This window comes from Emys orbicularis, chromosome 8 (genome assembly GCF_028017835.1).
Source record: "Emys orbicularis isolate rEmyOrb1 chromosome 8, rEmyOrb1.hap1, whole genome shotgun sequence".
Taxonomy (NCBI): domain Eukaryota; kingdom Metazoa; phylum Chordata; order Testudines; family Emydidae; genus Emys; species Emys orbicularis.
Window position 1 is genome coordinate 102659264 of NC_088690.1, and position 22897 is coordinate 102682160.

General features: G+C 41.4%; 1 protein-coding gene across 1 annotated transcript; it reads right to left on the bottom strand.

Annotated features, from left to right (window-relative positions):
• Positions 1 to 8287: 8287 nt before the first annotated feature.
• CXCL14 (C-X-C motif chemokine ligand 14) lies at positions 8288 to 20907 on the bottom strand. Its single transcript, XM_065409991.1, has 4 exons — positions 20844 to 20907; positions 19804 to 19909; positions 14845 to 14955; positions 8288 to 8303 (listed from the first exon to the last, which is right to left on the bottom strand). Exons 1-4 carry the CDS (start codon positions 20905 to 20907, stop codon positions 8288 to 8290), a joined length of 297 nt encoding a protein of 98 aa, XP_065266063.1.
• Positions 20908 to 22897: the final 1990 nt, after the last annotated feature.

Genomic DNA, 22897 nt, shown 5'->3' on the forward strand with positions numbered 1-22897 from the left:
GAATGGAGTCTGGATCGGTGTCTTGAGACCATTCTCCTGTCCACACTAAGTGATTTTAGAAATTGAATTTTTTAACTAGTAAAACATAGAGCCAGTATTTTAACGGCATGCCGGTTACTTGAAGGCAAACCCCCCCTCTCAGGTTCACAGATACATCTGCCAGAGCCCTGGGATGAACTCTGATATGCCTTTCACCGTGCTGAGGAAGGCAGCCTCTCATCACCAATGCCTGCAGCCTCTAATGCAAAATGACACAATATGTTATTGCCGGCCAGCCATGAATAGGATATAAAAACTCGGGGTTCTTATTATACATATTGCATAGTATGGTCAGACATCCTAGCGATAAGCTGTTTGGAGCTTGCTTTTGCAGCTGCAGACTGTTTATTTCTCAGGTAATGGTAATCACAGTTCCTATTCTGGTCTGTGTTCTGTCTGATAAAAAAATTCTAGGAAGTCCATTTTGGATTGGTCTGCTAGACTGAGGCACAGGCTGTTTACAAAAATACCTGGTCTGGCCACACACAACAATCCACTGAAGCGAGCATGATAAGCAGGCAGTGTGAAAAGTATGGAATGCCAAAATCTAACCCCAGCAATTTACCAAAGTCACTCCGGGCAGCATTTTTCAGAGCTGGGAGTTGGGCTCCTAAATCCATAGGTAGATGACTAACTGAAAATGGCCTGATTTTCAAAGATGCTGAGCACCTACAGCACCCATTGAGTTCAGTGGAAGTTGTGGGTGCTCAGTACTTCTGGGTTTAGAAGCCTAACTTTAGGCAGCCAGCTTTGAAAAAGGTGGCCTAGATTTATTTAGAACCTATAGGAAGCACATTTTGGAGCCTGGAACCCCTGAACATGTAGAACTGATGCTTTGAAAGAGCAGTGAATAAATATTAATGTTTCTGGAAGGTTCCAGACTGACGCCTTTGCTACAAAGGTCCTCCCATTTCTCCACACAACAGGTACAGTCTATTGAGTGGCCATAAAAGCTTCCTTACCATTCCCCCACCTGGTCATATACAATTTATGACCAGGCCAGACTAGCTCTAGGGCTGTGAGGGTAATTTGCTTTCCATTCGCGTTCTCTGCTTAACTCCTTTGCTGGGATTACCAAGAAGGTGTGTCCAGCTAGTGCCAATAATTCTGGTGGTGTTTGTTTTATGAAATGGGCGCTGTTATATCCTGGGGATACCAGCTCCCAGATTCCTGACCTGGACTTTGGAACAACCAATTAAAAGAATGCCTCTAGCGGTACCAACCCTTGTTTAACACTGAGCCCATTGTGTGCTCTGACAAGACTATAGAAATGTAGTTAGTGCTGTAGGAATAGTCACACAGTACAAACGTGGTCAGTGAAGCTCTTAGTTTATATAAACCCTCACTAGCAGGGCTTCAATTCTCAGAGATTATTTCCCAGAGCTCCTCCCCCCCATCCATTGGGGCTCCTGACTTTAGCTGTGGGGTGGGGGTCTCAGGGCTTTAGCCCTATGGGAGAGGGTGCGAAGGCTTGGGGCTTTAGCCGTGTGCTGGGGGGGATGCAGAGGCTTCAGCCCCAACAGGGTGCGCTGGGGTTTGGGGCTCAGGGCTTTAACCCTGCAGCAGGTGCTGGGGCTTGGGGCTTTAGTCCCACAGTGCACATTGAGGCTTCGGGGCTTCTGCCTCGCGGGAGGCGCCGGGCCTCCCGCAGGTTTGAAAAATATTTGGCTTTGGCTGAATTTAAGCCCTGCTCACTAGTGAGTCTCAGTGGTTTGATTTAAAGAGCTCCCCAGTAACTTGGGGCATAGGGGACATCTGGAGACTAAGACTTGGACTTAGAGCATCAACTCATTTAACAGAGGTCACTGAACGACTATCGCTTGTTAATAAACTTTTGGCCATCACTGACCTAGACCATATATGAACAAGTGACATGCAAGTGCTGAAAGGCTCTGTATAATGTTACTAATCCCATGTAGTGCTCATGCTGAAAAAAAGGCAAGGCAAGGTTTTCCTGTATTGTCGTGTACTTTCAGTGCAGCTGCTTGATTTACACTGGTGCTCTTATTAAAACAGAACCCGATAGCATAATTGCTAAATGAATGCAGCCCAGCTGATATGCGATGCCAAATAGAAGGGTGGAGAGTGGATGATGAACATTTAAAGCCTTGTACGCAGGGCGTGGTTTGGGTGTTTGGCATTGCACACTCCTGGTTTTTATTTTGCCTAAGTAAGCTCATGTCTACAGGTTGGTGAACATGCTAAAAATAATTGCCAGATGGGCTCATTGGAAGCACATTGTGAAGCATGTAGAATTTATGCTGAATTGGTTTGGTTGTGACTAAAGAGTTAAAACCAGACAAATTCAAATTAGAAATAAGGCACACATTTTTTAAAAGGGTGATTAACCACTGGGACAAACTACCAAGGGAAGAGATTCTTCAGCTCTTGAAGTCTTCAAATAAAGACTGGATGCCTTTCTGGAAGACATGCTTTAGTTAAACATGTATTATTGGGCTCAATAAAGGGGTAACTGCGTGCAAATCTAAAGCCTGGCCACTTGTACAACACAAGCCAAATAATCAAATGGACCTTTCTTGCCTTAAAGTTTATGTATCTATGAAAAGAAAAATCACATTTTGACCAAGCCAGTTCAGCTTTCTACTATTTAATATATATTTTATACGTTTTGGATTTACAGTCTCCAAAATGTGCTTGCAATGGCTCCATTTAACAATGACAGTTCAACTACCTGCTTTCCATACAGCAGCAGGACACTTGGGTTGCACAGCTGTAGCTGGGGATAGAGGCTGGCTCACAGTTTATATTCTAGGACCATACATCCAGGTGGGTCTGGGTATCACACTGAAATCTGTGAAACATGTGTAGCTTAACACACACAGGTATATAAGGTATATATGACATATGTTATACTATACGTACAGTATTTATCACGTTCTGTACATGCCTTGGTTATACATCCCACTGGATTGGGCCAATGGAGACACAAAGGATTTGTGTCTCAAACAACTCTTCTTTCTACTTTAGCAGTAGCTCACTCTTCTTTATTGTCAATACAAGCATAACAACCACGGTTGGCATCAGAACAGCAGGATCAAAGGAAGCTGCAGCACCACATTCTGAGAAAGGGGAATTAAATGTTTTCACATTCAACCTTCCTGACCATCCATACTTTTGCATTCTTATAGATTTTTTTCTACTGTCACTTGTGCTGCAGGTGCCTCTTGGCTTATGAAAACGGAGTGATGTGGCTCTCAAATGCACGTGACATCAAGTTGGTGTTCTGTTTCCTATAAGTACTGTGGGTCATATCCTGCTTTTAGTTACCCCATGAAATCTCATTAAAGTCAATGGGGAAACCTTGTCCCTATTGTGGTTAACGGCAGTTTTTGCCACTGACTGAATTGAGGCCAGGATTTCACCCATTGGGAGCAATGGATGGTAAATTGGTTATGAATCTGTACATTTCAAAGGACATTAAGATTGTGTTTGTGTATTTGTATACACAGGAGAGGACAATACTGCAGTGGAGACCAGACCAGTAGAACAGGGGGGTGTAACTACTTTAAATGGGCTCATTACATGTGTTTTTATTCTTTTTAAACGTTTAACCAGGAGTGTTTCAGTTGTTGGGAAATAGCTGATATCTCTAGTGCTTGACAGACATTATTTCTTATTATGAGTGAAGGCTCACTAGTAGAGATGGACACACCTCATAGCCTTGGAGGCTTTATGAACTTTGCAAACTACAGATGTGATTTTCAGGGCTTGCAAAATTGGTTCACATTCACAAACATTTTCCCCTATAATTTAAAAACATACTGCCAAGGGTGCTTCTAGTAAAAAACAAACAAGCCAACAACAATAAAAAAAACTTTTTCTAGCAAAAGGCAATCCTGTGCTCAGGAGCACCGCCAGCTTTTTTGCCGCCCTAGGCGGCAGAAGGTCCCGCCCCCGAAATACCGACGACGACCGGGGCGGCCGAAGATCCGTCCGCCGCGGTCGCCGCCCCCCAAATATTAGTGCCCTAGGCGACCGCCTAGGTCGCCAAATGGGTTGTGCCGGCCCTGCCAGTGCTAGATATTAGAAGACAGAGGAATTTTCCATAAGCTAGTCTGGCACAAGTGGATGGTCTCTATAAGGTATATAATTCTCAGTAAAAATGTCAAAAATGCCCTCTGTGTGTCTCAAAAGCTTGTCTCTCTCATCAACAGAAGTTGGTCCAATAAAAGATATTATCTCACCCACCTTTTCGCTCTAATATCCTGGGACTGACACAGCTACAACAACACTGCGTATAACAACGTTCCTTGTACTCAACCGTTCCGTGGCCAGAGAGAGGACTTTAAGCCCCAGGACTGTCATTTGGGGACTTTTCATGACCATTAATTTCCTTGGAAAATAAAAATATAGCATTTCTGAGGGGTTGTGTTTAAAGATAATTGTTTTGCATTTTGATTATGAACTGAACTGGGTAAGTAATTCAGTTTTTTTAGAAAGCTGCTACCATTGGCACTGAGTGGAAGGTTTCCAGTTGAGAGCATGCAGGCTAAGCAATCATAGGGATAACTACATGCCAAAAGTAGATTTGAGAAAGGAAAGCATCTTCCTCTAGTACTTGCAAAACATGATGAGCACCATACTCTAATTCATCCTACATTGCAATGAAAGCAGACACCCTTCTCTGCTGAAGTTGGCATCAGGAAGGCCCAACTATTTTCTTCTATCTGAAACTGACCAGGTCCTTTGGCTAAAACAGGAATTTGCTTTGTTATTTAATACAGATACATTTTTGGAAGAGAGTTATGCACAACCTTTGTTGAAAGATACAGAAAAGAAAGAATAGAAAGAGAGACTATTTAAAGACACCATGTGATTTGAACTAGTGCTGACTTTACAGTTATTATAAGGTTACAGTCTGGCTTACACGTTTTCTTTTTGTGGACCAGTGCACTGAGAGCTTAAGTCTGGTGTTCGTTCAACCCAGGTTCTAGAAAACTCATATTTTTAACAGCTGCAGTATTAACAAGAGAATCAAATCAACCACAGCGCACAGCTTCATTGACAACCTTGATGCTCTGTGTGGAAATTGTTCTGCTGAGGTGCAGAGATTCCCTGAAATGCTTTGCCCTTTGGCTGCTGCTGAGGTTAAAGGCAAAGAAGAGAATAAGGGTCTAGGCGTATGTCTACATGTACAGCGCTGCAGCGGCATAGCTGTATCAGTGCAGTTGCGCCATTACAGCGTGTCTGGTGAAGACGCTCTATGCTGATGGGGGAGAGCTCTCCCGTCAGCATAATAAAACCACGTCCGCGAATGGCAGAAGCTGTGTCGGCGACAGAAGCTCTCCAGCCTACATAGCGCTGTGCACGCGAGTGCTTATGTCATCGTAACGTATGTCGCTCAGGGGGGTGTTTTATTCACACCCCTGAGAGACATAAGTTATGCCAACGTAAGCTGTAGTGTAGACATAGCCTAAGGTTTTTGTTGTCAGATTTCCATCAAGTTACCCCGTTTAATGTAATGGAGACCATTTAGAACACATATTCTCTTATTCTACAAATAAAGTTACATGTTTGGGGCATGTTCTGGAGAAGCAGATGCCTATCTCATTATCATCATTAGCTGTAGATGCTCTACTGAACACACACTGTTGGCTATGGATGGATGGATGGTGTGTTAGTGACAAGTTGCCTAAGCCTGTCACAGCCCATTTTATTTTACATACAAGGCAACTATGATGATTTTTCATCAACTGCACAAAACATTCCAGGCAGTGGACCAGATCCCACCCTGCACTCCAGCTGCCATGTGCCACTCGGGCACCGCAGTGCAGCTTGACTGTCAGTAGATCTGGTGTCCTCTTGGCTGCCAACATATGGGACATGGCCCGAGCCAGATGTGGGGCAGTTGCTTTTCCACTACAACATGGAAAAATTTCCAGTGTCATTGAAACTAGTGGAGGGAAAATCCGTTTGCACCACTTTTACAAAAAATCAAATGGTTTAGTGGTAGGGCACATTGATGAAAATAGAAAGATGGCAAGGTAAATGTCCCTTGCATTTGCTCATGCAATAATAGTACTTTCAATGGAGGATGCCAGCTCGCAATGCTGCTAATTAGACATTTCTCATAAGCTCTATAATTGACTTTAAAATAATAATTCAAGTCCTCAAATTACATAGATATTGTTAGTCATAGTAATGTACTCAGGTTGTCTGTTATACTAGTATGTTCATTTGTTATGTACATGCTTGTGTCTACAGCGTGTATTGAGTGAAGACAAATATATTACATGCAAACATTTATGTTAATGTTAACTACTTTAAACACCTGAGGTGAGATCCTGTCCCTTGATTTCAGTGAGCTGGGGTTAAAGGCAAAGAAGAGAATAAGGGTCTAGGCGTATGTCTACATGTACAGCGCTGCAGCGGCATAGCTGTTTCAGTGCAGTTGCGCCGTTACAGCGTGTCTGGTGAAGACGCTCTATGCTGATGGGGGAGAACTCTCCCGTCAGCATAATAAAACCACCTCCACGAACGGCAGAAGCTGTGTCGGCGACAGAAAGTCAGGAAATACAAAGGTTATAGATTGCCTACTGAGTTAAATCCTGCTCACCTTGCACATGTGAGTCCTACTGATTTAAATAAATAAATGAGAAAATCAAGCAGTATTTGTCCCTATGTGTAATAAAACATTAGGCTGTACTGTGTATAGTTGATATTTTGTAAGTATCACAAATATCACTGACATCAAACTTCAGTGGGATGTGGATTTCATGATGATCTTATTTTACTATTAGAAGAAACCCTGTATTTTACTTTATTGTACACTATTTCCTGAACTTGGGTGCTTTACCCGGCAACCCCCTAGTAGTATTCAACATAACACTCACAAAGGCCTTCATATCCACTGCACTGGGAATGTATATCATTTTCACAGGCTGGTTCTCTAGATTTAAGGTCCAGTCCAATTTCTATTGAGGTCAGTGAGAATTGAATTGGCCATAAATGACATTCTCAGGATATCCACTGCTGCTATGTATCTTAAGTTTCTTTCACTAATGTTTTATGGCTCTTTCGGAATCAATGCAACCTTGATAAAAAGCATAAGAAGTAGATTGAGTTTCACACTGTCTTAAAATGAAATTGAAAAACAGCCTTTGGTATTTTTAAATATAGTTTATTACTTATTTTTCCATTTGTTTTTAGAAAGAAATATGAAATCTGCATGCAACTTTCTAAATATTTCAAACATTTAAATAGCATATGATAATTTAGCAGTACAATACATTATACAGAAAGATAATATAGGGAGACTCCCTGTAGTATATTTACACGTGAAAAGGTAGTTTTGTTATTTTATTTTTAAAAAGAGGAATGCACTGCTTAATATTTAAGTATTACATTCAAAATAATGAATATGTTGCTGTGTGACTGAAACATATATATTTATTTTATATGTTTGCCCTCTCCGATTTTTCATAAAAAGGTACCTTTCAAAGATTTTTTGCTACAAATCTCCAAAATCATACACAATATTCTTGAAAATTAAAATATCTGAAAACTGATGAAGCTGCAAACTTTTCACAAGAACCTCAGGTGAAAATAGATCAAACACATTCTTAGTAATAAAAGTGCTCTAGAAATGTTTTCTAGTGTATGTAAAACATTAAGTGGGGGTATGTAATACGTTTCACCTTTCAGCAAGACCCTGTTTCATTAAAGAACAGATACAAAGTGATGTTCGTAGCCATTTGACAAGCCACTAAGGAACCTCATCTCTGCAGCTATATATGCCACTACACTTCAGTGGCATGTTACACAGCAAGCTCTTCCTCAGTCCCTACATTGTGCAGCTTCCACCATAGTTGGACAACGTTACTAGAAACCCTAAGCACACCACTGAAGCTTTCCCAGTACAAAAGGATAAGGGACACCATTATATAATACCGCTACAAATATTGTTTGTCTAATGAGCTTATAAAGCTCGATTGTAATCATAGTGATGTATGAATGAATACAAAAAAAGCATTTATTTAAAATGAAAAGCATGAGTTTTCACAATCTCAGTATAAAGCAGACAGGTATGAAATTTGAAGTGTGCAAGAGACAAATCTGGGAGCCTTCCGCACACAGCTATAAAATGTAAAAACTGACCCTTGGTAAAAAGTGCTTTATAATAATATAGAATTTGTGTCTTATGTCTGTGAGAGAGAAATATTCTTTGCAGAGTCCATTCCTTAAGTCAGCCAAACAAATTCCGTTCCTTTTACCAAGAGTTTTCCTCTTATTCTTCATAAACCCTGGGAAATAAAAACAGAAAGCTAGGTATTTAAGTCATTTTGATTACAGTTAAAACCTTCCCCACCATCCTGGTGATTAAACACTCGGAGCCAAATTCTGCACTCATTTACATCGGTGGAAATCAGGAGGAATGTCACTAACTTCAGCAGAGTCAGTTGTATTGGCACAAGTGAAAGCAGAATTTTCCACCCTTCTTCCTTTCTTGAATACACTGAGAGTGGTCAAATCTACCACTGAAAGGATTATTAGGACATTTAAAATGAGGGACTCCACATCCAACAACATGTTTTTTGCTCCGGGAAAAGTACAAGCTAATATGTGAAAATATGTTGCTAGTTTAAATATTTAAAAGAAGAATTATTTAACTTTCCCTCTGTAATATTGCTGAAATATTCCAGGCATGCAGTCTCCACTGATTAAAACAATCTACAGTGGCATGATTATAATTGGCCCCAGAGATATTTTGGGAAAGCAGGAATTCATTTTTACACTACATTTGACTTTAAAAACCACTGACGCCTCATGAAAAAACATTCTGTGGGCTTAGTCCAGCTCCCACTGAAGTCATTAGCAAAACCCTCTTTGACTTTGATGGCAATGGGATTGGGTTCAAAACATCACATATTTTGTCTCTTCCCTAAATTTTTATTACAATCAGGCTCTTGGTTTCTGAGGCTAGGTCTACACTACCCGCCTGAATCGGCGGGTAGAAATCGATCTCTCGGGGATCGACTTATCGCGTCTCGTCAGGACGCGACAATCGATCCCCGAATCGACGCGCTTACTCCACCAGTGGAGGTGGGAGTAAGCGCCGTCGACTGGGAGCCGCGGCAGTCAATTTTGCCGCCGTCCTCACAACAGGGTAAGTCGGATCTGATACGTCGAATTCAGCTACGCTATTCGCGTAGCTGAATTTGCGTATCTTAAATCGACCCCCCCGTAGTGTAGATGTAGCCTGAGAAGTTCGTCTGCTACTGCTGCTTCTCTCTATGACTCCTGCAGTTTGGCTCACTTAACCCTGCTGCTGCTGGTAGCTGCAGTTTACATCTACCTCATCCTCAGATAAGCCCCAGGCAAGCTTTGTAGACCACTGGGGCTTGTGGAAAATTTTACCATCAAAACTGTTTTTGGATGGAAACGTATGTTTTCATCGCAATGACTTTTTTTTTTTTTTTTTGGAAAAGGTGTCTGCTTTCTGTGGAAAATTTCATTTTTTGTCAAAATATTTCAGCTAAAATCCAAACGTTTTCAGCCAACTCTTTTGGTTTTTGGCCAAAATCTTTTGGGTTTTGACTTCTTTGGCTGAAAATGTGGAAAATTTGGGCAACAAGATTTTTTTTTAATTTTCTTCAAAAATTTCCTTGGGGGGGGGGGAACAGGGCAGGAGGAAGAATTCAGAGCCGCTCTAAACACCACTACTCTCTGGAGATTCTCCTGGAGTTGATTCTCTAAGTTGTGTTGAGTTTCAGTGCACTCTGTGTCCAGCCTAGCAATGCTCCCCTCTTGTTGCCCACTTCCAGGGTTGTGCAGCCAACAACCATCCACTTGGAGGGCAGAGGAATTACAGGAACCTTTAGCCATCCCAGCGTCCTTCCTGATGGATCTGCAGCCACTGGGGACATGTGCCCTGATAGTGTATCCCAGGGCTAAATCTAGCCCCTCCTTCCCTGCTCGTGACATCATCATGATTTCAAAAACAACTGGATGTGCTGTTGCAAAAGGGGAATTGAGACTTCAGGTGGGGAATAAGCCGTAGGAGAAAGTTAACAGGATCATGCTGTGAGGCTGGAGGCTTAGACCAACTCTAGGCTATGTATCAACTGAGAATCAGGAAGGCTTAATGCTGGTGGAACATTATTAAAATTAAGTTGTTAAAATTGCAGTAAAACATGTAGTGCCTGGACTTTCCTAAACGCTTGTGAATGGATGACTGTAATGCTCAGATACTTATCTCTGGATTTCTCATGTTAAGAGTAATAACTGTACATGTGCATTACATAACTCTCACATGGCTGGGACAGACCTCGTGATAACAAGAGCCATTAATCATTGCTGAGTTTTGCCCACAGAAATGGCTACATCCCTTAGGGGGCAGAGTGGTCAATTGACACCCATTGAAAAGCAACATGTTCCAAGGAAACTCCTTGATTCTCAGTACAAGGGGTAGGTACAGTTTACAGGACAATAAAGAAGGGGAAACTACCCAGGGATGAGTCACACAGGATGACTTCACCGAAGAATTACCTCATGGACTCCCCGATCACCTTTTGCATCTGCTACCTCTGGGGTCAGAACAATCAGATGTCAGGGTTTTTGGATAAAAGCTGCCTACTGGAAGGACACAGGGCTTTATACTTGATTGGATCCTAAGAAGCAAGGGCTTTGTCTCCCAGGTAAAGGACCTTTAGCTGCCACAGCTGGGATAAGCCTCAGCAGCTGAACTTGTAAGACTGGGTTACTTCAAACAGAAGTTTTATAAGACAATAACCTAAGTTTGTCTTTGTCTGTCTGTGTCTTTAGTATTCTTAGCATTGTGCAAATATCTCTTGCTTCATTTTCATTTAATCAATACAGCCTAAATACGTTTATTACAGGGTCGGACTGAGTGTTGCCTCATTGGGTAAAGGAGGGAGATCTAAGGAGGAACGAACTGACCTGTGGTGTGTGTCTGGTCCTTTGAGAACCATGGAACTTGGATGTTCTGTGACATTACAGTGAAAGGGAGCTAATTTCACAGGGGTCCAATTACTTAGTGTCAAGAGGGACTGGGGCTTCCAAGGGGACTGTTTAAGTTCTATACTGAGGCTGGCAAAAGCCTAGAGAGTTAATAAGCAGTGCGATTAGCTGGAGTTAGAGTCACAGCTGTCACTGGAGTAATTTCCCTGTTATAGAACAGTCTGCCCTGAAGTGGAACCCACAGTCTGGAGATACCAAGAGGCATGACACCTACTTCCATGGAGGGGAATAAACTGGAGAACTGACATGCAGACAGTACAATATAGGCTGGGGAGGACTCTCTCTAAACGGAATATTTCCCCAGGTTTACAGAAGGTGTCAATATGCCATCACTGTAGCCAGAACATGCTGAGCAAATTCCTAGTTCTTTTAAACAGATGAATATGTGTAATTATATCAGATGAGGTACAATTATAACCTACTCCTGCCCCTGAGCTGTATTTTGGGGAGGATGATGCGAGGAAGGGAGAACAGGTTAAATGCACAGTAGTAAGCACACTTTCTGGAGATTCCTGGCCCATTCATGGGTAACTCCCTGTATATGGAACGATCTACCCTATATTGTGAAGCTTGAAAGACAACAGAGTTAGACAGGTATCGATGCTTTACTAAAATACTGTCCTGTTTGTTAACAAGGGGATGATTATATAAAGCATGTTAATAAAGCACAAGAATATGTCAAAGTTGGCATTAAAAGTCTGACAAACCCACAGACACAAGTAAATTCAAAGATAAGGCTAAGACCCCAGGCAGTGCCTTTATACCCAGGCATCACAGCACGAGTGAGGCCATGTGATACCAGGACCTTTGCCTTGGCAAGCTTAAATCTAATGCGTCTTGTTTTTATCAGCTTAAGGCAGATCGGTAACGTTACTTGAACGTAAGTGTGACGGATTACCCCCCACCTCTGGGGTGCCACATGATGTTTAGCAAATCATAACCTTTCCAAATGATATCTCACATGACTTATTTTGCCCAAAACACATCTTAGTTATGCCATATTCATATCATAACAATATCTCTATGAAGAACACGGGCATAGTGTCACAGTAAGAGTCTGTGGTTACATTTCCTTTGTTGTTTTAATGGTAGCCTTTACAAACAGTAAGGAAATATGGCGTTACATAATAGTTGACATTTCACAGTGCATTCTATTTACTTACCAGCCCACAAACAGCTTATACAGAGCTGGCAGATAGGCAAAAATATCAACATGGAGTGGTGTCCCTTACATACATTAATGCCATGAGCTTTCATCAGCCTGGCTATCCGCCCTGCACAGTGGCAAACTTGTCATCCAGGAACAAGACGTTTCCACAAAAGAATTTGCATTTGCCCTTGGCTCAGTTGAGTGGATTTTTAGGGTAGGGTTAGGGTGATCACAATCTGAGCTCAATACTGAAGTTAACGAGAAAGTTCTCACTGATTAAAATGGAAAAAAGATTTGGCTCTATATTACTGCTGCTTTAGAAATCCTTCATCTCTTAACATACGTGCCTGACCCAAAGCACATTGAAGTCAATGAGAGTTTTCCATTCCACACCCTTTACTACACGACTAATTCATTCAGTGTGCTTGAGCTACTGTACATTCCATCTGATGTCCCCAGTCCGGTTCTTTCATTCAGGCTCCAGAGTTGGTCTTTCGCTAGAGATTATGCTATGTGCTTTTCGCAGTTAACATTTATGTAAACATTCCACGGTTCCTTAAACCTTTACATGCTGTTTAGTTTTACATTTTGATTCAGATTTCTCCCATGCTGATTTCATTATATCTTTGATGATACCCTTTCTCCTTTCCTACCCTCTTTTCTAGAAAGACTGTTGAGCATTTCCAGAATGTGAAAGAGAATGTTGCACTGGTAACTGTGGCCCCTCCTGGTGGTTCATGGAGCTTATGATTTGTATTCTGGGACCTGAAGTTTAAAGGTAGAAATGAAAGAAGAGTCCCATCTAGATTTATTAGAAAAATCAGGGGCAAGTCACTTGTCTATTCCTTTGCAATGTCCTTCAACCCTATTCCTTGAAAACCAAGTACCACTAAGATATCCTCAGAGCTGCAAACTTGCAGTGGATCCAGCAAGTGAGATATGGCAGTATATGTTTGTGAAGGAGGAGTGCTTGACATTCTATTGCACCACCACAATAACAGGTGTAGATCTCAAAGGCGAGTGCTGTAAATGGACGCAGCTTGAGTCCCCCATCCACACCAGTTGCGTAAATGGGATTTGTGCAAGGGAATTAAGTGGTGATTGGAGAGATGGGATCTAATCCACACCCATGGCCAGTCCCATTCCTAGGGAAGGTAAGAGTGGCCACTGTTGCTCCATAGCCCAGGCCAGGCACTGGATCCAATGTCAGCCTGCATCTGGTGGTTCTTCTACAGTGCTCTATTCCATGCCAGCATATTCAGAGCTCAGACAGATCCAACTTCCCCCAGCCCACAGAGGGTGCAGAGAGCTGCCCACATCTACACATCCCACGTTCTGGGGTGCTGCATGGGTTAAGCGATACTCTACCAATGAGTGAATTTAAACCAGTGTGAGTAATATTTGTGCTCGAGGGTATCGTTACTGGAGCTGGTGGTAAGATCTTTCACTCCTCCAAGGATATCCTTTAAGTTCTGTGTACAGTAAGTCCTCCCTCTGCTACCCTTTTCCTGCCAAAAGAAACGGGGAGTCTAGCTACAGGGCGTGAGAGGAAATGAAGCTTTCTTACACTCCCCTGCTTCAGCTCCTCAACTAATAATGAACTCTAAGAAATCGCTGGACATCCCTACTACGGGGAAGATTATTACAGGGCACCCAACTCCATTTCAAAGCCAATGGGGAAGTGGGTAGCTAGCTCCCCTTTGTTCCTTTAGACTTCCTCTTAATTATTTACAGACAACATAATCCATTTTAAATCTGGTGTTCATTTATGTCTGTGTTTCTTTTCTGTTTGTCATTGATGGCTTAGCTTGTGCAAAGGCCAGGATGGAAGGGGAAAGGTAGCATTGCATCCAGCAATCAAGCCATAGAGAGTTATAGCATGAAATTACAGCTTTGTGAAAATGTGCTAAAATCTGGATAATCCAATATAGGGTGGTAGGGTTTCCTAGTGCTTAGAACATGGGACCTGAACTCAGGAGACCTGGTTTCTGTTCCCAACTCTGCCACTGACTTTGTGTTTGACTCTAGGCAAGTAACTTAGCCTTTACTTGCCTTGGTTTCCTCATCTCTGATTTGGAGGCGATAAGGTTTAACAAACTTTGAAAACGTCAGATAAAAAGTACTGTGCAAGTGCAAAGTACTACTATTTATTCACAGAGCAGCCTATCCCATAACTAGGAATAAACTGCATTCAGAGCCATTTATATTATTTGACTATTTACAGATGTAATTTGTAGGCTTTATCAAATAAATCGATCACATTGAATTGATTGTTTAGAGTATGAGAATTTTACTGTAGGCATTTAGATAGTAATCTCAAGACTCTATTAATAGTATCTAACCTTGCACCACATTTTTCACCTTCATGATGCTTAAAAAAAAAAATAGACCCAGAAGCAGTTAAACTAATGTGCTATCTGTAGCATTTTATTTAGGAGGATTTTAGCCATTTCAGTCTAATTAGTATTTGTGCCATATTCCAGAGAGAGCCATTTGGACTATTACACCTAACTGTTCTGTGCTGCCATGTCTCAAGCATTCAAGCAAGAAAGGTACGTTATTTGCCAAAAGGAACAAATTTGGTTACCTATAATGACATCACTTTATCCCACAGAAAACAGGAGTATCTTTTGCTGAGTGAAATTAATACTCACCTGCGTTTCTCCTTCCATATTGTGTACCACTTAACTAATCTCTTTGTGCTTTGGAGTTTGGGATGCAAGCAGTATTGCTGTCCTCCTCTGAACCGTGACTGCATAGTTACACTGAAATGGAAAAGGAATGATCACTACAGAAAGATCATGAATAACTCACATTGGTCACTATGAACATTCCATAAAAACCAACGGGCTCGCTCTTGCTCCAGGTCTTTCATTCACATTAATGAGAGTTGCACATGTGCACTGAGAGGATAACAAGCCACTATGTTCCATGGTAAAATTTGAGTTTGCAATTATAAAACTGGGCCAGGTCCTCCACTGGTGTAACTTCATGGTCACCAATGGAGTTAAGCCGATTTTCACCAGCTGAGCTGCCCATAATTTTTAATCAATAGTTTTACTCCACGCTCTAGCAAACATTTATATTGGGGTTTAATAACTGATTTAAATAAAATGGTCAATTAGGGCCCAGTTCTTCAAACCTTTACTTAGACAAATAATTCAAGCACGTGCAAAAAGTCCCATTGGACAATGCTACTTGGAAGACCAAGGATTAGGTCTGGATCACTGACTTTGTATGCAGTAATGCTTTCATTAGCAGTACTTGTGTGCTTTGCAAGTTTCTGGAGACCCAAAGGGCTAGTCTGTGGTGCAAGGAAGACAGCAGCCACCTGGGACCATCTCTAGCTTTATCAGCATGCTGTCCGATCCATTTAAACTTGCCATAACTGCACTGGAGAGGAATCACAAGGACTGATGGCACCTCATCCTGGAAATAAGACCAGGCAAGGAGGTAACACATGGCCGATTTACTTCCTGGCCCTTCTGGTTTCCTCCTACTCTGTCCTTTGTTTGAGCGTCAACCATTTAATGCTGGTTAATTAATGGTCTACCATAATCCAGATGATGTCATGATTTCACTGACAAATCAGCAGAGCTGGTCTAGAAATAGGAAAATAACTTAGTAAAACATTTTAAATTTCAAAGTTGCTTTTAGTTCTAAGGGTTCAAAATGGCTCAATTTTCCACTTTTGGCAACTTTTTCGGTTACGTTTTTAGCCACATTTTTTTATCCAAAATGTTCATTTTCTAGAAACCTGGTTTTTAGTATGGAGCCACAGTTTTTGGTTAAACTAAAACATTTCAAAAACAATTTAGAAAATTAAGTTGGTAAAAATTTCCATTAAAAACATTCCAGGAAAATGGAAAATTCTGAGAATGTTGAGAATTTTTCACAAAAGTTTCATTTTTGAAAAAGGGGCTAATTTTTGGATGAAAATACCTTTTTTTTTACATTTTTTTTACCTGCTCTACAAATCAGCAAGGGATACCACAATGCAAAATTCAGACAAAGGACAGAGAGAGCGGGTTGAAACATGTCCTTTTCTTCAGCTCTGGCTACGGGACCAAATTCTTGGTTGGAGCCCCACAGGGCTGGCCCAGGGTCTCAGTATGTCTTTCCCTAACTAGTCACAGAATGGGGGCTGAATTCTGGCTTCGCTTGGTTTTGCCCTCAGTAAGAGGCAAACGAATGTTGCAAAAGCACAAGACATCAAATCACTTGTATTGGAAGCATGAACAATAGGAGCGGGAAAAGGTGTTAAGGGTCTGTGTGCGTGTTGAGGGAGGGGAATTAATGCTACAACATAGAGACCCTATGCTCTTACCTTGGGCCTCACTAAGATAATTCCTGTGTGGTTCAATCCATAGAGAACATTTTCTCATTGAACTGAATGGGAGAACTGAGACCTGTGGGCAGTGAGTTTTAATAGAATCAAAATTGAGGAATAGTATTTGCGTCCAGTGGTTATTGTCTTGGCAGTGGGATTTGTGTGTGTGTGTGTGTGTGTGTGTGTGTGGGACATGAAATCAGAACTCAGTCCGTGCTGTTTTGCTCAAGGAGTGTACAGAATATTTTCTGAAAATGACAAACTAAACCACAGGAGAAGAGGTGCAGGGCCTCTGGAGAATGACGGTGCATAACTCTGCTTCAGAAAAGTAATCAAGGGCAACTTTATTTGCACTAAAGTTTATTACCAACTTATGATAACATTCATGGCATGATTATCTGACTAGTTGGGTTAATAAAGGAGTTTTAAGACTGAGATGCATTGTTTTATAGTAGACGTTCATCTTATCATTTGGAGTGATACCATGTTAACTCTGTGCTGGGGGAAAAACAATCCTGAATGCTAGGGTTTCTTTTGAAGGGATATTCCAAATTCCTAATAGATTTTTGGATAAATCCATACAGTTAAATCATACTTTAATGACTGATGCACTCTTTTGCCATTGGGGTTTTGTATAGTATATGGGTCATGGGTAACCCAGTTAGCACCTCCTATGACTGCCCATTGGAGGCCAGCCACTAAAGTGGGCTTTGCCATTTAACAGAATTCCTCATCCTGTGGCTGCCCTTGTTCTCTGTGTGCATATGATTCCTGCACATTGCCCCAGACGAGTTAACATTGGTGGCAGCTCCCCCCAGTGGGCCAAATGAGAGTTACTCCGTGGGAAAACCTGTACACAGAGAGCTTGGTTAATCTCAGCTGGAAGTCATTCTGCATATTTACAGCATCCGCTTCAAAGACAGTTTTGCAACAAGTCTGATGCTGAGTGGCTTCCTGCATATTTGTGTCACTCTGGGATTAGGGGTGTACCCCAGGGGACCAAAGGTAGCTGTATAGTATCTTTGCCGGCCCCTACGATCATGAAGCTGGATGGGGATTGGTCCACTCCCCTAATTTATGCTCATCTGATTATGGCTTTAAGGGGCCATTTGACAGCTAAAAATAGTTAAAGCTCCATTCCTTTCCCCTGGCAATTCTCTCTATGCTGGGGAAAGTAACCAGGTGGCATAGTGCTGCTATGATAACTCAACTCCTTAGATCCAGCCAGCTGAGAGTTCCCCTTGACTATCAGGTTCCTGGCTGCTTTGCTCAACTACAAATTGGGGACAAGAGAAGAAGGTCCAAGCCACACGTAGCTAAAGTATTTTATATGTTTTCCTGACATTCTTATTGAAAGTGAGAATTTGCAGTAATGAGGTTCATTTCATGCTCACAATTTCCCCTTCTCCCCTTGGCTGCCAAGTCTGGCCCTGCTTCCAGTGCTTTGGAGCAGTTGTCTCTCACAGACTTATCCCAGCAAAGCTTGTTATTGTTTTCTTGACAGCGCTTCACCATCCAGCTTCTGCTGGCATCTTGCTTGGGGAGAGCAGATTGCTGCTTGCCTTTCCAGCAGCCAATCAAACTCCCAGGCACAGACTGAAGTCTCTAGCAGCACAGAGCGGTGTAGCAAATTCTCCAATTGCTTCTATGCTGATGCATGTTTCAGCTCCTTTTGTTAGCCCAGGTGATTGACATAAAATAGAAATGACTGTTTGCACCCGCTGGCTGGGAAAGAGGGCCCCGCTCCTGAGCAGAGGATTTCTGGATTCTAAATATTATTACCACTTTGCCAAAGATGCCTTTCTCTCTGACAATTCAAAGTGTTGTTTATTTAAGCCCCTGCGAGAGTTCAAAGGGTCATTGATTCAAAACGTTTGCTCGACATGTTCATTTCAAATGACTAATTTGGAACCTGAGAGTTGACTTTGCCCCGGGCAGCATGCCTCACTTTTACAATTTAAATATTTTTAAAAAATTACTCAAGCATCGATCATCTAAATATAAATGATATGTCCTGGGCTGCGTTAGCTAAATCCTGCCTTAGCTAGAGGAGTGCAACTTCCAAATACTGCTTTCGGTTACACTACTTGTAAATCTGGGGGAGCTGCTTTGAAATCAGTGGGTTCAATTCTTCCCTTATTGAATGGGGAGTTTGGCCATTCACTTCAAAGCAGGCAGGATTGGGCCCAACCAGAGTAACTAAAAAAAGAATTTGACCCAGAGTTTACATTGGTGTAACTGAGAGCAGTCTGTGTTTTGAAGAGATATAGATCTATTGCACCGTGATATATTAAAGCATCTTTCTAAGTTTCAGTAAATTTGGTAAAATTAACTGGTAAGGAACAAATGCTACAAGATATTCAATGCCTAACCTTTTTGAAGATCTGACAAGCAGCTAATAAGAACAGATAACATTTTTTATTAAAGCTAATGTTAAAAAATTATATAATACCTAGGTTGAGAAAAGAGTGTCTGTACATCTGGGAATAGGAGGACATTCTTCTGTCCTTGCAGAGCAATAGGGTCAATAGCAGAATAAGTATTTTCAGCTATTCTGACCCTATGGTTCTTATGCAGGCACATAGCCTGGTTTGTGTTTTGTGCAAAGCCTTTCAAAAACTTTTACGATATACAAAACAGGATACATTAACACCCCGCTCCCATGCCATTGTTTTAAACTGTAATATACCCCACTCATCTAATCTTTAGAGCTTCTTTTGACTTTAGGTTATCAATTGTTTCTATTGAGGTTTCATTTCAGCATTGGCCAATGCATGGCTATTTGCTAATACAGATAGTGGCATTTTTCTTACAAAATTCTACTTTCAGTTACAATCCACGCAACCCTACTGAAATCAAGGGACTTGTACTAGTGTAACTGAGACAAAAATTTGCCCCAATGAATTTGGATGATTCTTCATTACTTGAAACTTTCGTGACCCAAATTCTGTTCTCATTTGTTACTCCCCATGTAAACCCACAGTAGCCTGAGTTTAGCATTCTGGATTCACATCTGGGCAGCTGAAAGTAGAATTTGACTCTCATCATTTGTTAAACTAATAATTACTCTCATAAGCAATATTCTTTAGATATTTATAGTATTACGCAGATTCTATTGTACTAACATACTACAGATAGGCTTGGTTCATGTAGCTACATATTTTATTATGGCTAACATTGGAAATTAGTATATCAGGAAATTCTAAAAAACAAAGAAGGAGGTTGCAATACAGGGAGATGCACTTCACTTGGTACATAGTAGAAAGCATACAGGAACACTTACATGATCATTTTTTCCTTACAATGTGGATACTTTGGTTTGATTTCCAGCTTCTGAACAGCAGAGAATCTTATCTTAGGACCCTTTCTTGAGCATTTGCACTTTGATCCTACAAGGGAAAGTATTTACCATTTGCGTACAAAGTTACTGTGTACCAATTGCAGTTAATTTCCCCCCTCATCATTAGCTTATGTAAATATACAGACTAGTGATGTTTTAAAAACCTATAAACATTTACACTTCGGGGGGTTGTTGAGCTGAAAAGGGCAATATTTTCCTCCTGATTTACCACAGAAAGTTTTAATAACTCCCTGAGAAAGACATGTTAAAGTACTGGAACTGTTGTGGTAAATATACCCAGTACAGCAGTGTGGCCAGTGTTGATTTTTTAAAGTGCACCTGCTGTGATTAAACTAAGCTTTAACAAATGCAAAAGGAAAGAGCTAAAGTCTGTCGTAAAGATGAACAAGCTTACACGGCTCTCGGTTTTTGTCTCCACTCTACTTTCGCAAGTAGAACTTGGGGGGCAGGGGAGGGAGGGACTCTAAATTGTGCTTCTGAATTTCTTACTTGCACAAATTCTAAAGGTCTCTCCCAAGCCTGACAAAATCCGAGTTTTGTAACTGTCATTTTCGTGGAAAACTAGAAAACATCTTTGCCGGAATTTCACCCTCAGTTCAATCCATTATACTGCATTCAAGCTAAATTCTGCACACTTCCAACTGCACAAATCTGGAGTAACTCCATTGATTTCAGAGCATTTACCCCAGATATACTGCATACCAGAATAAATGGGCTGTAAAACTATAACTGAGGGCACAACTTTGTCCCCTGTGTTTTACCACTACTTATACCTTAAAAAACAACAGCCTGGAACTACCTTCCACTACTATTAGATTCATCATATCAATTCTTCCCCATACAGACTGAGGACAACAAAATAATCTCATTATAGTATTTCAAGGAGCAAACACAGAATACTGAGGGGAAAAAATCACTCCAAAGAAGTTTAAATGGGGAATAGGTACAAGAAACTAACTTACCTTCTGCAGTGGCTAAGCACATTACAATGAACAGCAGAAGTAAAGCTGCTGTCAGAGGCTTCATGGTAAGACCTCAGGTATCTAAATAGATGTGTCAGAGAGCTCACTTATATAATCGGATTGCTCTTCTTGCTTCTGGTCTTTGAGCAGATTCACTGATTCACTGGCTTGATGTTGCCAGGGCAGGAACTTGGAGAACGTCTGGATTCCTTTCTCTTGCTGCTGCTGCTGCCTTGTCAGTTTTAGCTCTCTGTCTGAGCTGCCTCTGTCTCTTTCCGCCTCCTGTCCTCTTTTAAAACAGCTCCTGCTGCCCTGCCTGCGAACTCATTAATATGCAGAGCGACTCAACTCACTGCAATTTCTCAACACAAGGGAGGGTGGGGATGGAAGTGATCCTAGCGAGGAGATCGGATGGGTTTATTCTAGAGAAGAGAAAAGGAAAGGGGGAAAAAATCATTCATTAAATCTAGGAAAAGGGGGAGGAAGATGCGGAAATCAGGTTCTTTATACATTTGCCAGGTATTTTTGACTGGTTTTGCAGGTGGCATGAGCAAACTTGTGCGGGGTTCTCAAAGAATTGAGATGTTGGCTCCATTCTGCATGTGGTGGATGCAATTGTCTGAAGGGAGTCACATTGGTCTGAGCTATATTTTGAGATTGTTTCTAAGCAATGAAGGAGCTAGAGAAATGACAGCTTTCCTGGGAAATTCCCATTGGCAATGGAAATAAAGCTAAGAATAAAACGATTCTGGGAAATTTCACCTGCTGAGAAATCTTGCTAGGTTTTTTTAATTTAAAGTTCTTCAACTTTACCTGCCTTCCAAATTTAAGTGAGCTTCTGTGAATTAAATGGACAAAATTGTCCCTGTGGGGGTTAGCACAGAGAGTGTTTCTGGTAGCCAGGTTTATTAGAGGAGCAATTTATTGCTTTTAAGGTGTATTTGAGCAATTTGTTCTCTCTCTCCTCCATATTTCTGTTTCAGGATCAGTTTCTGATCTCAGTTCCACCTCTCTAAATCTGGAATAACTCCTTTAAAATGAACAGGATAATTCCAGATTTATGCCCGTGTAAATGGGATGTCGTAAGATCAGAGTCAGGCCCGCAGTCTCTCTGTTAGTACTATATTTTAAATCAATAGTACTAGGAGTTGTAGTGAATGCTTCTTCTATTCCTCTGTTAATCTTGGTCATTCACTGCAGACTTCCTGTGACTGCACAAGCCACACACACACCTTTCCCTCCTTGTTTTATATACGTTTATTCACCCGTTTATAGGACACCTATCATAAGGTTACTGAGTGCTGTACAACAAAAGCCAACATGTTAATATTAATTATAGCCTTTAACCATAACCATTATTACTAACACCAATCCAAACCAGCTGAAATCCCTATCCACCCAGTCACTTGTGAATAACAACCCCGATTTCAAACCCACATATTCCTAAATCTGATGCGTTCCCATTCCATATTAAGTTTTCTACAGCATTATTATTCTTGTGTCCCTCGTTTTGAGCTTCCATCCTGCCCTGTGTTTCATGCTCGGGCGTTGGCAGGTTGAGGAGTACATGCATACCACACACACACAGCACGTTGAGCACATGCTCATGATGCGGTTGTTTTGTTCTGCATGTTGCCTTTCATGTGAGATGTGCTGACATGCCTGGAACATTCTGAGTCTCCTGCAGGCTTGCTAATGCAAATATGTGTTAATATTTCCTTTCTGAGAGACGTGCTGCTCGTGTACAATGGACAACGGGTGTGTGTGTATGTGTGTGTTAGAGAGAGAAAGAGAGAGAGAGCGAGAGAGCGCAGGCTGAGCAGCATGGCAATGAACTTGCCAGATGAAGCACACAAGTTTTGCTGGGCTTGTTTGCTACAGCTCACACAACTAGTAAATTCTTTGCTGCAGCTTTAATAAACAGGGCTTTGAAAAGCCCCAAACAAGGAAACTTCTGCAGGACAGTGATAAAATTTGAGGGAAATTCTTGAGCTCCCCCAAATTAGGGGATCTCCTGATCTTGTATGACTTCTGGTGGGGTTGTTGTCGAGACA

What these genes read in the sequence shown, in the direction of transcription:
- CXCL14 (XM_065409991.1), bottom strand. Translation starts at nt 20,907, where the DNA reads ATGAAGCCTCTGACAGCAGCTTTACTTCTGCTGTTCATTGTAATGTGC. An exon ending in GTGCTTAGCCACTGCAGAAG is followed by an intron (nt 19,910 to 20,843) that starts GTAAGTTAGTTT and finishes TTTCCCTTGTAG; the next exon opens with GATCAAAGTGCAAATGCTCA. An exon ending in TGTAAGGAAAAAATGATCAT is followed by an intron (nt 14,956 to 19,803) that starts GTAAGTGTTCCT and finishes TTTCCATTTCAG; the next exon opens with TGTAACTATGCAGTCACGGT.